Below are 14,643 nucleotides of genomic sequence, written 5' to 3'. Positions count from 1 at the left end.
GTCCCCACTGTGAGGAAACCCCGCCCCCAGTTCTCAGGCACTCTTTCCCCACCGCCAGCACCAGTCAGGGGAAGTCTCGGTCAGGGTCTCCCGTTAGTCAGTCTCTCTGCAGCCCCAATTTTTCTCTATTGTTCTCCTCTCATGTGTGGGTCTCTGTGCCACCCCCCGCACCACCAGTGCCCCCCTGTTTGAAGAGGCCTGGGGATGCAGAGGAGGGGTCAACCTGGCCTCTAATGCAGGCTTAGCTCAGGCCAGTGGCCTGTAATTCTCTCCTCTGAGAAATACCCCAACCCTCACCCACCCCAGGACCCTGTCCCTGGGCCCCATTCATTCTCAGGGTGCCTTCTTTCCTGATCTGAAGACAACACCCCGTTGGCCAGCTGGGGAGAAAAAGGAAAGAAAGTCAAACAGATCAGTTTCTCAAGACTTTTTTGCTCTTTGTTTCTTTCAGTTTTCCTGGCCTCCTCTCTTCTATCACCTGCTCTGACCTAGATTCCTTCTGTTTTCTTTAAGATTTGCAGTGGCGCAGTATGGGGGGGCACTGAGGGCTTGGGGTTCCAGGTGAGGATCCACAGTGGGGAATGTATGCTCTTGATATGGGTCCCATTCCCTTAAATTAGCTCCTTTTCTGAAGCCCGAGGTTAGCATGGTGCCGGCTACCTCTGGCTCCCAGCAACAGCCGGCTGGTGAATGGCTGAGCCTCCTTGTCTGACCTTCCCCAGGATGCCGCCTGGGCTCCTAACCCAAGCCCCCCAACGCCCGGAGAGAACAGAGGCAGGGCAGTGCCTGGTGGGTCTGGGTGGTGTGGTGGCAGTGTCCCAGGAATTCCTGCATGCCTCGTGGCTCCTTTGGAGGAGTGACCTGTTGAGACTGAAAGTTCCAGCTAAAATGACCTCAACACATTTAATTTCTTCAACTGAATTTAATTTCCAGGTATTTGATTCAGTTAACCCCGCCAGAATTATGGTGGGAGATCGGGCACGAGAAGGGGACAGGCAGTCAAAGGGCTGTCTTTGGGAGCGACGCCCTGCTGCTGGCTCTCCCCTGACTCTGGAGGGTCCTACACAGACCTGACATAGACACGGGAATGCACGGAGCATGGGCAGCTCCTTTTGGGGCTCAATTCTAGGATGGGATGGGACTCCTGTTTAGAGTCCTTAGAATAAGATGGGCCAGAGATGTGTGGGCCTGTGCAATGGAACCCTTTGTTTACTACCTCATGCCCTTGACTTGCCCTTATTCACATCGTAGGAAAGACCAGCAGGAGTCCATGAGCTGCCCAAATGGGCTAGCTGTCCTCCTCAATACCAAGTCTGGAGATAAGGGAACTGTCTTCTCTCTTCCACCCAGAAGGCATGGGAGGCTACACCCGAATTTGCTTCCTCTGCAGCCAGGACAGTCTGTAAGGATGGGGGGTTGGGGGAGGAGTCTAGCCAGATGGCACCAGCACCTGGAAGATTACTTTGTCTTTGGGAAGTGAGTTCTGGGTAAGATATTAAGAAGAAGAAAAAAAGACACTAAAAAGACTGTCCCATACAAATCAATTTTTAATCATTTCAGCTTGCCACCAGCTTCCAGCTCCCCCAGGGTTTACCACTGTGGAAAACACTAAATGCCCCAGGTTGAGCTGTCCATCTAGTGACGAGGTGACCCAGCTGCTGGTCTCTTTAAGAATCTACATCCGTCCGTGGCAGCACGTTGGTGGAGTCTCTGGTCCTAGAGCATGTCCGCTCCATGTCGGAGCAGGAACACTGGTTCCAAAGCAGGGCAAGTATCCCTCCCCTGAAGCTTCAGTGGAGCAGCAACCAGGAAGGTCCCAGGCTTGCTCTCACTGCTGCTGGATTCCTGCACTTCCTCCAGACTCTTCCTTCCTGCCATCCTCAGGCTTTGGAAAGTGTTTCAGAAGGGAAGGATCTCAGAGCAGCAGCTACTTAGGAGGCAGCTGGAGGGTGGGGAAAGCCTGCAGCAGTCCATGGAGGCTGTCCAGAGGAATCACAGGCCACTCTCAAATGTCAGGAGACTTGCCTGTGGCTCCACATAGAAAATAGGTAGGCAGACGGGCCTCTCCATGATGCGCAGCGGGCCTCTTGTAGATGGAGGGTACTCTGCCCCCAGCCAAGTTCTCTCCCTCCCAGGCACCAAACCACAGCAGGAACAGATTCCTCCCCAGAGGAAATTCTCAGGCAGGCTGGATGTAAATAACAGCCGGGTGAGGGGGTGGAACTCTGGAGGGGAGCTTAGCAGAGGCAGGAGAGGCTCCCAGAGGAGGGGGTGGCTAGGGAGGTGGGGAAGCTGCTGGAAAGGGAACCAGCAAAGTAGGCACCTGAGGGTTCCAGAAAACCTGTCAATGTTTATTTCACACCCTCCACCCGCAAAGACAGTCTAAACCAGATTGAAAGTGAAGAGCTCAAGTTGTGGCCCCTACAGTGCTGAGGAGCCAATGGGATGGAAGGTAGGGGAAAACTAACAGGTACTCTTGGTACCAAGAATCAAATCCAGAAAGTGGTGGCCGGACAGCGGAGCACTGGGTGGCTTCTAATCTTCAGTCTCCCAGAGAAGTCAGCTCTGGGTTTAGAAAACAGAGAAAAGGTACTCCATTCCTACCCTACCCTAAGCCTGAGCTAAAAGTCCTAATGACCGGACAGAGTGCCAGCAGGGGCAGGGGAGACAGATTTCAAGCCCAGCTTGGCCCCAGGCCAAAAGAAACATAATTACTTCCACCTAGATCTGAGAGCTGTCAGTTTTCAGAAGCCTAGGAGAGCCGTGGATACTCAGGGTGTTGGCATCACCCAAAGGCTTGCCCCAAGAGTGCCTGAAAATTGGTCAGTAGCCACAACTTGTAATCTCAACTGGAAATGTGAGGCGATGTCCGGGGAACACCCCCCTGTCCCTGGACATGCCCTACATTCTCGAAGGCTTCTCTCTGTGCCCACCCATCCCTCCCCAATTACCCCTGGCTTGCCCCTCCTGGCACCTGCTGTCCAAGCTCCACTGAAGTGCAGCCTTCACCAAGAGAACTCGGTGTGTGTTGTTCTCCAGCCTTGGGGACAGCCCCTCTCCCCTATGCCCCCTCCAGCCCCGCAGTCTCATGGACAAGGGCGAACAGTGGATGCTCAGGTTGGCGTGGCCTCAGGAGATAGTGGAGAACTCCTTGAGCAGGACTTCCTGGCTGAGCGTGTGGAAGGCCAGGTTTCTCCGCACGTTGGTGCTAATGGATCGGACCTGGGAAGGGGTTGGGGAAGGTAGGACACAGGCAGAGAGAAAAGAGGAGAGCATCATTATAAACAGTATGGGACAGTGCCTGAGGCACAAGGCCATGATTCAGTGCTAGAAGTTTCTCTCAGGAAATGAACTCTTAACAGCTATCACCCCTATAGGCAAATGAGCAAACAGTTCCCTTTGCTGAGAGTGGGAAGAAAAGAAGAGAGACTGAGAGACAGAAACTCTCCAGTATGGAGAAGAGGATCTGAGCGCCCGAAGAGGCAGGAGCAAGCAGACAGGGCAGGAAAGCAGGGTGGGCATTTGTCAGGCCCTGGCGACGCAGAAGGATGACTGGCTTGGCCAGTGGAGAAGGGGAAACTGATGATGCTAGGAGACTCCAGCTCCGGAGCTCCCTCCCTTTGGATGTGTTCCTAGTCTCCTTACTCTCCCTTTGTATTTATCGACTCTTTGGGGGTTGGAAAGAACATTTAGAGGTGCAGCCCGTGTCTGGCAGAGATGGCAGGAGTACGATCCAAGGAGGCCAAGGACCCAGGTTTCTCAACTCCTAATATAGCACTCCTTCCTTACCACAAACATGCCTCCCCACTTTGGAGGAAAGTCTGGGGGGTTCCCCTCCCATGTCCCTCCTGCTCACCTCACATGCTTTCTCACAAGGACCCAGAACCTTGCAGGAAGTGGTGGCTGGGTCAGCAGGGAAAAGACCTGGGGAGAAGGGGTGAGAGGGCCAAGCTTCTTGCTCCGAGTGCACTCTAAGAGGAATCCAAGGAGACTCGTTCAAGAGAAATAGATGTGAATGTTGCATGAGAGAAAAGGGGATGGGGAGGAAGGAAAAAAAGAATGTGTATCTGTGCTGGGCCCCAAAGTCCAGGGAGCTTTCCTTCAGTTTCTGTTTTGCCATGGTGAACTTAACGAAGTCAGTGGGCTGGAGGCAGAGGAAAGGGCAGCATGGTGGAGAGACAGCAGCTCAAGCTCATTAGCCCTCAAACCCAACCAGACCCTCTTCGTCCCCCTGGGCCAGAGGTACAGATACAAGAACTGAGTGAGGTAGCAGCTAGCATCATGCAGCCTTGAGACAGAGCTCCTCTAACCCTCTCCTCCACAACCCCCTACACCTCCCAGGAACTTACTCTTTGTTAAGTCTTGGCTCTCAGTAATTGCCCCATATCACCCTAAAGACTTGCTAACAACCCCATAAAAATACTCTGCTATCTCCTTACACTAATGGCTTCCCCTTCCCCAACTGACTCCCCCCAGAGCATGTCTTCCTCACCCTTAGGAAGTCCCAAATCCCAGGAATGGCATGTCAGGGTCAGAGTTGGGCCATGTTCAGTACAACCCCGATGAGCTAGGACCCTGCACTCCATCTCGGACTGGGCACAGAGGAGTGAAAACTGGGCTGACGCAGCCTCGGGCCCAGTGGCGGGAGGTCGGACGGCACAGTAAAGAGGTCCGTGTGTCCTGGATGTTGGTGGGCAACCAACCAGGCAGGTGAAGTGGCAGGGCTTCAGGGAGGCCGAGCTTTTCCTGAGAGTAGAGCAAAGCGCAGAAGGACCATCCAGAGTCCAGCTCTGTGGAGAGAGGCTGACTGGGAGGTGGAGTAGGAGGCAGAGCAAATGCTCTCTGGCTCCAGGCGGCTGAGGGTGGGGGCTGCAGGAAGCTGAGTGATTGGAAAGTGGGAGTGGGGACAGGGAGCAAAGCCTGGACAACTAGATGTGTGTGTGGGGGGCGGGGGTGAGGAAGGGTGGCACTAGGACCAGGAGCCAGCTAGGAATTTAGGAAGTGACTGCATAAGGAGGAGAAGAATCAAGTACTTCCGTTAGTTTTTCTGAGGACAGGATACAGAGTAATGGACCAGAGCTGCCACTGGGAGCACCAGCAAACCCCAGGCCCAGCAGGAACAGTGCAAGGGCTGTCTCCATGGCTGCAGAAGAGTGGAGGCAACTCTGCCTCAGGCTTTTCACACCTCTTGGCCTAAGCCTGGGGAGTATCTTTTCTGGCTGCCCTTTCCGGACTGCTTTGGGAGAGAAGCTGCACACCCAATCCCAGCAGACTCCTCAGGTCTTACTTCATCAGCCTATGGCGAACAGTAGTTGCTCCCTAGACACCCACTGCACAGTAGAACCCCGTGACTGGGAAAGGGCCCCCAAAAGACAGGTAGAGACGGAGACGGGGCAGACTCACCAGCTCTTTGAAGAAGGCGGCTTCCTTGTGCTGCTCCGAGTAGCGCTCATACTGGTCCAGGCCGTCCTGCAGCTTCAAAGTGAGTGTGTCATAGTTGGCTCGCACGACCTCCAGCACCTGGGGGAGGTCAAAGGCCAGCAGGGCTCAGTCCGGACAAACTCTAGGTCACTCGGCCCCATGCATGCCCCTCCTGCTGCCCTACCACACTGAATTCAGCCTGGGGCAATACCCCCAGGAGACCCTGCTCACTACTTATCACCCCTTCCCTCCCCCAGAAAAACTCTGGCCACAGGGTGCAGTTCCTCAGGGTTCCGGGACTACTTTCTAATCTCGTCCATTCCCCATCTTGCTGACCAGTCCAGCCTGGCCGCCAAGGCTGCTGACTCGGGGTATGGTAAAAGAGCATGACGAAAGGTCACAGAACAGGGAGTGTCTAAGCTCGCCTACGTCCCCATATCATTAATGTGTTCTCAGCTTTCTCTGGCCAGGTTATCACGGTTGCTCCGTAAGACTTTGCCATGGTCTCCTTCCTTTCCCCTTTTTGGGATCCACATTTCCTCAGTCCTGGGATGTTCCTTAGCACCATCTGCCACTTGTTTTCATCTCTCAACGCCAACTCAGTCTTCCTATCCATTGCCTGGAACAATCTTTTGGGCATCCCAGCCTTTGGGTATAGGGGATACTTTCAAGACTAAGCTAGAGATAACGTCATCCTTTGTTCTGATGAGGGGGTCTCCCCCGACCCCACTCCATGCCTCTCTCTGCCTTTCTGTGGCGGGGATTCAGACCTCCACCAGCTCCCAGGAGCCTTGAGTCTCTGTGATTCCAAAAGGAAGGAACTGTCGTAGCGGGTCCTGATGTGACTTTAGTTTATAAGACCGTGAATCAAAGGCAAGGACAATTAGGAAGAGAGGCACTACATCAAGTTAGAAGAAATGAGCTGGGCAGAAAGGAGGGACCAGGAGAGGGAATGACTTTGACTGTGGTAATCTGGGAGACAGCTGTTCTGCAACCCGATGGGACCTGGGAGGGAAGTCTGTGGCGCCATGGAGATCTCCCAGCTCAGTGGGGAGCTTAGGAGAATGAGTGAGCAATGAGGGAGCTGCACTCTAATGGCAGATGGGCCTGAAGGGGTCAGCCAGAGTCAGGACTGGTCAGAGAGCTTGAGGATGAGCTCCTGTGGGGCTCAAAGGTGCCTCTGGGATATTCTCACCAATTCGGTCTCATGCCAGGGCAGACTTCACTTGGTAGCAAACCTGCCTGCCAAGAATTCCTGCGGAGAGAGTATGGATGGAGGATACAGGGAAGGCTGTGTCCCGAGTTTGGGGGGAAAGGACAACCAGAGCAAAGGTACTACTGGCTCGGGCTCTGGGCTCATTACCTCCAGACACCAAGCACCTCAAGGCGACTTTGCCTGGTTATGTCCCTGAAGACCCCAGTGTGGGCTGGCTTCTTTGCTTCTAATGCCATTTGAAAGCTCCATCAGCAGGAGGCCCAGCACCCAGCAGTAGCAGTCACCCACAAAGTACTCCAGCTCTCTCTCACTCCTGGGTTGTGTGCATGGTTGGAATATCTACAGCCACAGCCTTGGCTCAGAGCGAGTGGCTCGAGCCCAGAAAAAGGCACAATTCCTCCAAGACAGAAAAGCAGCCCTCAGATACCAGGCGCAGTAGAATCATGCATGCCTTCTTGAACTCTGAACAACGGGCAGCCTCAGCAACACCTATGGCCCAGCAGCTTGGGCTCAGCCCTCCCCGAGAGGTGTCAGGTGCCAAAAGACAAATTCTATGCTAAAGCCAATTTCTAGAAGAAGGTGTAGCTTGTCAAGAGGTGCTACGGTCCCGAGAGCTGAGGGCCTCAGGCAAGGCTGACTCAATCACCTGAGCTTTCTCTTTGTGCCAGGGCAGAGTAGAAAGTCTAAGATCTCATTCAGAACAGGGACTTGTCCTTTCCCAGTAAAGTGGGCTTTTGCTGGCACAGCTTAGTTCAGTTTCTTGCAGGGAGGAGAAAACAAAGAAGGACTCTGAGCTATCAGCTCCTTGGAAGAAAACCAGGGGCCTCAGCTCTCCTCTTTCCAAACCTTACTTCCTTTCGCCCTCTGTTGCCCAGGGGAAAGTTGCCCTTCAGTTCCCCAGCCTCTGCCACTTCCTGCCTCATCACTTCTCTTAAATTCCTAAAAGAAGACAACATTCCAAGCCTAGGTGTGGGCTCTAGTCCATTTGGGACTTTGGAGCACCAGAGGTGCTTTCCTAGTTTGGGACTTTGCTCTCTATAGCTTCAGGCTTTATGAAACGCATCCCATTTGGGCCCCACACTCACTACTAGCCCGGGACAGGGCAAGAGCAGCGCTTAGTCAGTAGGCAGCCTCCCAGGTTTTCCCGTAATTTTCAACCTCCACCTCGGGCTTCCTGGCCCCAGCCAGGATGAGGTTCCTCCCTAATCCATCAGGTAACAATCTATCTTCCAAGTAGGAGCCTACCTTCTTTCATCAGCTGTTGGGATTGTGGGCTTCCTAGAAACAGGCCCACCATCTCAGCTACAGGTAGCTCCAAAGTCAGTAACTCACCTGACGACAAGTTACATGCTCTCTAAGGAGTCCGAACTGGCCCTCCGCCCCCTAGGACCCTCAGCAGACAGGAGCCAAGCAAGGGGCCTGACAGAAAGAACAGGGAGTCGTACTCTCACTGTGGGGTCTCAGATAAGTCACCTAACCTCTCTGAGCCCTAGCCTTTCTCTCTATAAAGTAGAACTTAAATTCACCTTCCTAAAATGACATGGGAATAAAAGTTTCAAGTTCCTGAAAGTAACATACGGTCGTTGGAAACATCATCCCAATGGCTAAGCCGCTCTTGGGATTCAAGAGCAACTGCCTTCATAGCCCATTTCAAACTATCTCGAAGACCCTATGTGCATAAGTGACTGTTCACTAAAAAGAAACATCTTCTGGATTCAAATGGAAGACACAAATGGCCTCAGTTTAGGGAAGAACTAACTGGTAGGAGGGGGGACCTAAATCCCTTCCCTGAGGTCTCCTGAGGGGTAGGGCTTGACATTGGCCTTGAGGTCAGAGAGACCTGAGTTTGGTCCCATCAACCACTAATTAGCTATGTAAACTGATACACATTACTTAATCTCTTCCAGTCTCAGTTTCCTCATCTGTACAATGGGGATGACACTCTACCTTCTAAGGCTGATGTGAAGATGAAATGAGATGACTGGCCAGTGTCTGGCACATAATAAAGTCAGTAAGTGGTTAATAATTTTATGATGAAAGCTTCTTTCTGGTGACAATGGGCATTTGGTAGTTCCACTTATCCGCAGATAGTTTTAACCATAAGCCTGGAGCTAGGGCTTTGCATCTTCATTTAGGCTGTGGCAAATTCTGGCAAGGAGAAAACCTCCATCAATACGAAAGCAGGCTTCCCATAATGACCCCGCTGCCCTGAGTAAACTGGCAATGTATCAGCCAGAAGTCAGAGAATACCCAGTACCCAGTGCCAACCTTACCAATCTTGGTAGTGCAAAGGGACACAGGTTATACTAGAGAAAAACTGAGCAGATACACACACAGAGGCCAGCCTTGCATCGTACAGGTTCTGAGGCTCTTGGTCACATCAGGATCAGGAAGGACAGAGATACCAGTGCATGAAGTTAGTTCAAAATTGCTGAAGAGGTGTCAGACCCACACCTTCCCCTTAGCACTCACAAGAGACATTCCCCACAGACTATTCAATGGCCTGTGCCCCATGTTTTTTAACAGAGGCTTTGAAATGAGAAGTAACTTCTACCCTGAAGATAGCAGCAAAGGAGAATAGGCAAGTTGGAAAAGTTCCTGGCACTGGCCATCCCACCTTGGTGGCAGAGGGCTTTGCCACCAATTTGAAAAAATTGCTTAGTCTCAAATCTCCATTGGACTGAATTTCCAGCAGAATGAGAACTAAGGGACAGCTAAGTAAAAGGATGTGACCTGACAGCAAGCTTCCATTCCTTACCTTCTTCTCAGTTTGAATGCACCTTAACAAGGGCATTTCAGAATGGATCAAACCTGGTTTTTAAGAAACTGAAACGGTGGACTACATAATTGGGGAGTAAAGTGACATTCTTTCCCATCCTTTCAACCTTTTGCTCATCCTTTCTGTAGGATTTATTTTCAGCATCAGGGCTGAGCCTGAACAGCCTGCCCTTGCGGTGGCAGGCCCCGATGGAGCCCAAACTGTCAGTGCCAGAGCCACAGACCTGTCAGAGGGAATGGCCCTCCCTATGGCTGCTGTGCAGGGCCCTGCTCGCTGATGGGGGACTCTGCCCTCAGAATTAGCTGACACAGTAAGGGAAGTGCAGGAGGTGGCAGATAAAACAGAAGAGACCTTGAATTTCTTCCTCTTCCCTGTCTTAAAACGTGTGGCACGGTTTCAACCTGGCTGCCCATTCACTGGTTTTGCAGCTTACTCCAAACCAACCTAGTGTTACCGGCTCAACCCTGTTATGTGCTTACATCTGTGGGTATGCGCTTCGTGGTGGTTTATCCTGATTCCCCATTTTGCTTGTTAGCTCCTTAAAGGCAGAACTTGGCTCCGAGGGCTTTAGTAATCTATCAGAGTGCTGAGAACAGTGCTGGGTGTACGGTAATGGCCCAACTCTAATCTTACTGCGTGACCTTGGTGAGAGATTCCTTTCCTTTTTGGTTGGGCCTGAGTGTTACTAAATTAGTCCACAAGCATGTTGGATGTTTACTGTTTCTTAGGACTCTGCCAGGCCTTGTGGAAAATCTATAGTGTAACACTGGGTCTCTTTCTTTCTAGCGCTGAGAATCAAGCTGTGACACAGTTTCAGTGAGGAAACCAATAGTAGCAGCATGCTTGTTTCTCCAGAAGAGGGCCTGCCATTCTGCCCGTCTACACCTGCTAATGTAGAAACCCTAACACGGCGTGTTCTTTCCTCCACAGTAAATCCCTCATTGGCAAGCCTGTAGAGGACAGGTCTCTTCCAGAAAGTCAGGGAGGATGGCATCTACTTATTTATAACAGGTGTTGGAATTTCAGGTCCTAAAAAGCAGCTATTCATGGAGACATTAAAAAGAAAAGGATGATAATAACAGCTAAGGTTATCAAGCACTTTCTGCGTGTCAAGCAATATGCTTGGCGCTTTATATACATTACCTTATTTAATCCTCACTACCAGGCCCTGTATGATAAACATTAGTATTATCACCCCCATTTTACAGATGAGTAAACTGAGGCTCACCCAGCTCCACCCTGCTAGTGAGTGCGTGGTGGAGCTAGGATATGAGTCCAGGCAGTCTGACTCTAGAGCCGTGGCCTTAACGATGTTATCTTGGAAATTACTAGCTACTGGTCGAAACTCTTTTTCAGGGTCCAGGCACAACCAAAACCCATAGTGATGCACTAAGGTCTTTACTTGGAGACATCTTTGCAGTGCTTCTTGTTCAGCTTTAACTAGTCCTGAGTTTGGAAGAATAAGTAGGGATTAGGGAGGAAGAAGAACTGGCTTTTTGCTTCTCTCTTACCAGACCTTCCCTTCCAAGCAGTCCTGTACCTGATCACCACTTCACCTCGTTGTAAGAACACCACTGAGAGCCTGTCCTTACACTGGTGAAATTACAAAGTTAGGGATAAACCTTTATTGCTTCTGGGAGAAAAGAGGGCTGCTTCTCATTGGAAAACCCACAACCAGTGCTGGGGAAGGTCTTGTTTGGGGAAAGTAGAGGACGGTGGGAGACTAGATTAAGTCCTTTCAGAGAAAACGAAAGATCAGAGCTCCAATTTCTGTTCATTTTCTTGCCAAAATTACAGAGCATTCCAGCCCTAATGTCCTGAGTAGGTCACTCTCATTTTTAGGGGAAAAGTTATCTTCCTTTTCCCCTAAAGGAGTTTCGGGAAGTTCACCGGGTAGTAGAAGGAAAAATGTTTTGAGCTTTCCTGGCCGAGAAAAGGTATATTTGATTTCTATTGTCCTCCACGGACAAGGAGAGGGAGACCTCAGTCTGCATTTACCATAAAAACTGCCTGCAGCTACTTGGACCTTCTTCTCCTCCTCTCTGGCAGTCCCATTTGCCACTGACCATTACTGAAAGACTACTCTGTGCTCAGCACTCCTTCCTTCCTTCCTGCCTGCCTTCCTGCCTGCCTTCCTTCCTGCCTGCCTTCCTGCCTTCCTGCCTGCCTGCCTTCCTGCCTTCCTTCCTGCCTTCCTCCCTCCCTCCTTCCTCCCTGCCTGCCTTCCTGGTACTGTGTCCTCAATGAGGCGATAATCACACTTAAGACTAGAGACATCAGGATTTTTAAATTTTATTTTGTATTTTTAGAGAGAGAGGAGGGGAGGGAGAAAGAGAGGGAAAGAAACATTGATGTGAGAAACACTGATCAGTTGTTTCTTGTATGTGCCTTGACCAAGGACCAAACCTGCAACTTAGGCACATACCCTGACTGGGAATCGAACCGACGACTTTTTGCTTTGTGGGATGCCACACTGGTCGGGGGAGCACCACCACTTTTAGAAACAGGACATTGTCCTAGAGCAATGAACAGTTTAGGGGGGTGGCATGGAGAGCAAGCCTGTTGTTTGGACCTTCTTGGCGTTGTGGCATAAGGGTAGGTCTGTCCCAAGTCTGGAATCACTGTGAGGGGTGAACTTCATTTCCCAACAACTTTCTATGGAACAAAATCTTTCATTATTTTCTCTATCATCAGAATAAGCAGTAGCAGCTCAGCTCCCTCTAACTGATGGGAGAGAGAGGCAAAGGCAATGTTTAGACTTATGCCCTGTGATGCTCTTGCTTATGGTTTCAGAGCTTGATCTCTCAAGCTCTCCTTTCCTGGTTTGTGGAAGAAATGGGGCCAAAACCATAACCTCTAACCGGTGAAAAAAAATATCTGAAGCAGATCATATGCCAGAGGCCAGTGGGAGAAATAGATGGATATTACCATGAAAAATCCTGTAAAAATCCTCCATCTTCTTTCTTCCTTTAAACTACTATATCTGTTTCCAATCATCCAGAGATGAATTTGCTCTGTGATTAGAGATTTGGCTGAGTTAACGTGTAACAGCCTGGAAGTGGGAACAGAGCAGTTACAGTGTCTTTTGGAGAGTGCAAAGTTGGCTCCGAGGCATGAGCATTCCCTGTAGAAGGGGTTCAGTGAATCCTTTTAACGCCCACCCAAGCTTAGAGATCACCTGAGAGCTGGGATCAAAGAAGCCCAATTAATTAAAAACCTTTGAATTTCAAGCTTCTAAATAGGTATTAAGTAATTAAAATAGCAACTGAAACCCGATTTTGCTGATAGTGAGTTTTGGAGGGGTCTGTGAAGTTTTGCTGGCAGTTTGCACGGGCTACCACAGGGCGGAGCAGGGTCTTCACCTGCGACTGGTGGAAGCTGACAATCCCTGGAGCTCTGAGGACCTGGAAGTCACTGACAGTCAAACATCACACTGCTCTACCAGGTTACCTTTCTCGCTCCCCACAGATCATCTTTCACTTGCTGGGAGTGAATTTGAATTGCTTGAATGTTTGTTCTCTGAGAGATCAAGTTGAACCTGTAAACTCAGGAAGGTGCCCCAAGTTAGAACAGGCTGCCAGTATAGGAAGAGCACTGGACTGGGAGTAAGAAAACTGTTTTCTAATCCAGCTTTGTGTCTTCAGGTAGTTTACAACTTTTCTGGACATCTGTTTCTTCTTATGTGAAAAGAGGGTTATGGATTAGGTATCAGATAGGTGATTTCAAAGGCTCCTCACAGAACTATTATTTCTATAGTTTTATCGCTACAGTAATACTACCAAAAAGAGGTGTGGCTGCCTTCCATGGTACTGCCCTCAAATATGAGTGATGACTCTGCACCCTCCTGGCCACCATCTTAACCACCTGATTCAGCTTACTTGAATTCATCAAATACTTTCTCTTTCCATTTTCCTTTGTTTCCATCTCAACAGCCTTCATTTATTTGTCACCTTTTATTTGCTAGATGCTATCATATATTTTTATGTTTATTTTATATATCATCCCTGATCTTCATATTATTATTAGAAAATATTATGATGATGATGACTATTTTACAGATAAAGAAACTAAAGCTCAGACAGGTCAAGTCACATAACTGGTAAATAATGATGCCAAAATTTGAACCCAGGTTTCTGAATCCATAGTCTCTTTTCTATTACATCCCATTGCAAATGTCTTGTTGCATTCCATGTTTATTTCCTATTCTGTAAGATATCTCAGTTAGTTTCTCTATTGGTTACCTTGTGGTTTTATGCTCATTTGGCAGCCTGGCAGAGAGGCCATCCATGTTGCCTGGACTGCGAGTGGGCTGTTGACAGACCTAAATACCCTCCCCAGAGAGGTTATACTATAGATGTCAGGCCAAACTGAGAAAAAGGCAATGGACACAAGTTGCTGTCAGGTCACATCCTTCTATGTAGTTGTCCCCTAATTCTTATTCTGCTGGAATTCAGTCCAACAGAGATCTGAGACTAAGCAATTTTTCAGGCACAAGACAAATTCCTCTGACATCAGGGTGGGATCGCCATTGCCAGGCAGTTTTCCAAAAGTAAAACTGAGGAAAGAAGATCATGGACTCTTTAAAGCAAAAAAGAACAGCAATGCACTGTGAAACTTACAACAAAAACTTGAGGAGAACTGTATGACAACACTAGAACAAAGGACAGGAGGGGCAAACGGAAATAAACTACTGCAAGGTGATTACATGTTACATGAAGCCACAGAACATTATCTCAAAGGTACATTGTGATCAGTATAAAGGTGCATATTGTAAGCCTTAGGGCAAACGCTAAAAAACAAAATGAAGAGGTATAACTAAAAAGTCAACAGTGAACATAAAATGAAGTACTAAAATTATTCAGTTAATCCAAAAGAAGGCAGGAAAAAAAAAAAAGAATGAAGAACAGATGGGAGAAATAGGAAAAAAAAGCAAGATGGCAGATTTTAACTCAGCCGTACTGATAAATTAAATGTAACACTCTAATTAATAGGCAGAGATTGTTAAACTGGATATTAAATCACAACTCAACTATGGGCAGTCAAAAAGAAATCTATGTAAAATATAAAGACAGAATTGTTGAAAATAAAGAGATTAAAATGTTATATAAACACTAACTGAAAGAAGGTAGATTTGTTATATTAATATCCGACAAAGGAAACTTCAAAATGAGGAATATTATCAGGAATAAAGAATAAAATTTTGTAATGATAAAGGGGCCAGTTCATT

The 14,643-nt window shown here is 49.1% G+C and overlaps 1 protein-coding gene across 4 annotated transcripts in view; it reads right to left on the bottom strand.

The window, feature by feature from the left end:
* Positions 1 to 1,529: 1,529 nt before the first annotated feature.
* Positions 1,530 to 14,643, bottom strand: part of ARMH3 (armadillo like helical domain containing 3) — a 177,232-nt gene continuing 164,118 nt past the window's right edge. For all 4 annotated transcript variants that reach the window (XR_008426770.1, XM_045191405.3, XM_053923505.1 and 1 more), the window contains 2 exons: positions 5,404 to 5,520; positions 1,530 to 3,222 (listed from right to left, as the gene is read on the bottom strand). Coding sequence is in view for 3 of the 4 variants with exons in the window: in XM_045191405.3 (XP_045047340.1) it covers positions 3,130 to 3,222; positions 5,404 to 5,520 (210 nt within the window). In the remaining variant the exon portion in view is untranslated. The remainder of the gene's footprint in view (positions 3,223 to 5,403; positions 5,521 to 14,643) is intronic.

Source organism: Desmodus rotundus, chromosome 4 (genome assembly GCF_022682495.2).
Source record: "Desmodus rotundus isolate HL8 chromosome 4, HLdesRot8A.1, whole genome shotgun sequence".
NCBI classification, from domain to species: Eukaryota; Metazoa; Chordata; class Mammalia; order Chiroptera; family Phyllostomidae; genus Desmodus; species Desmodus rotundus.
Note: the sequence above shows the minus strand (reverse complement) of the source record. Positions and strands in the feature narration are given on the sequence as shown.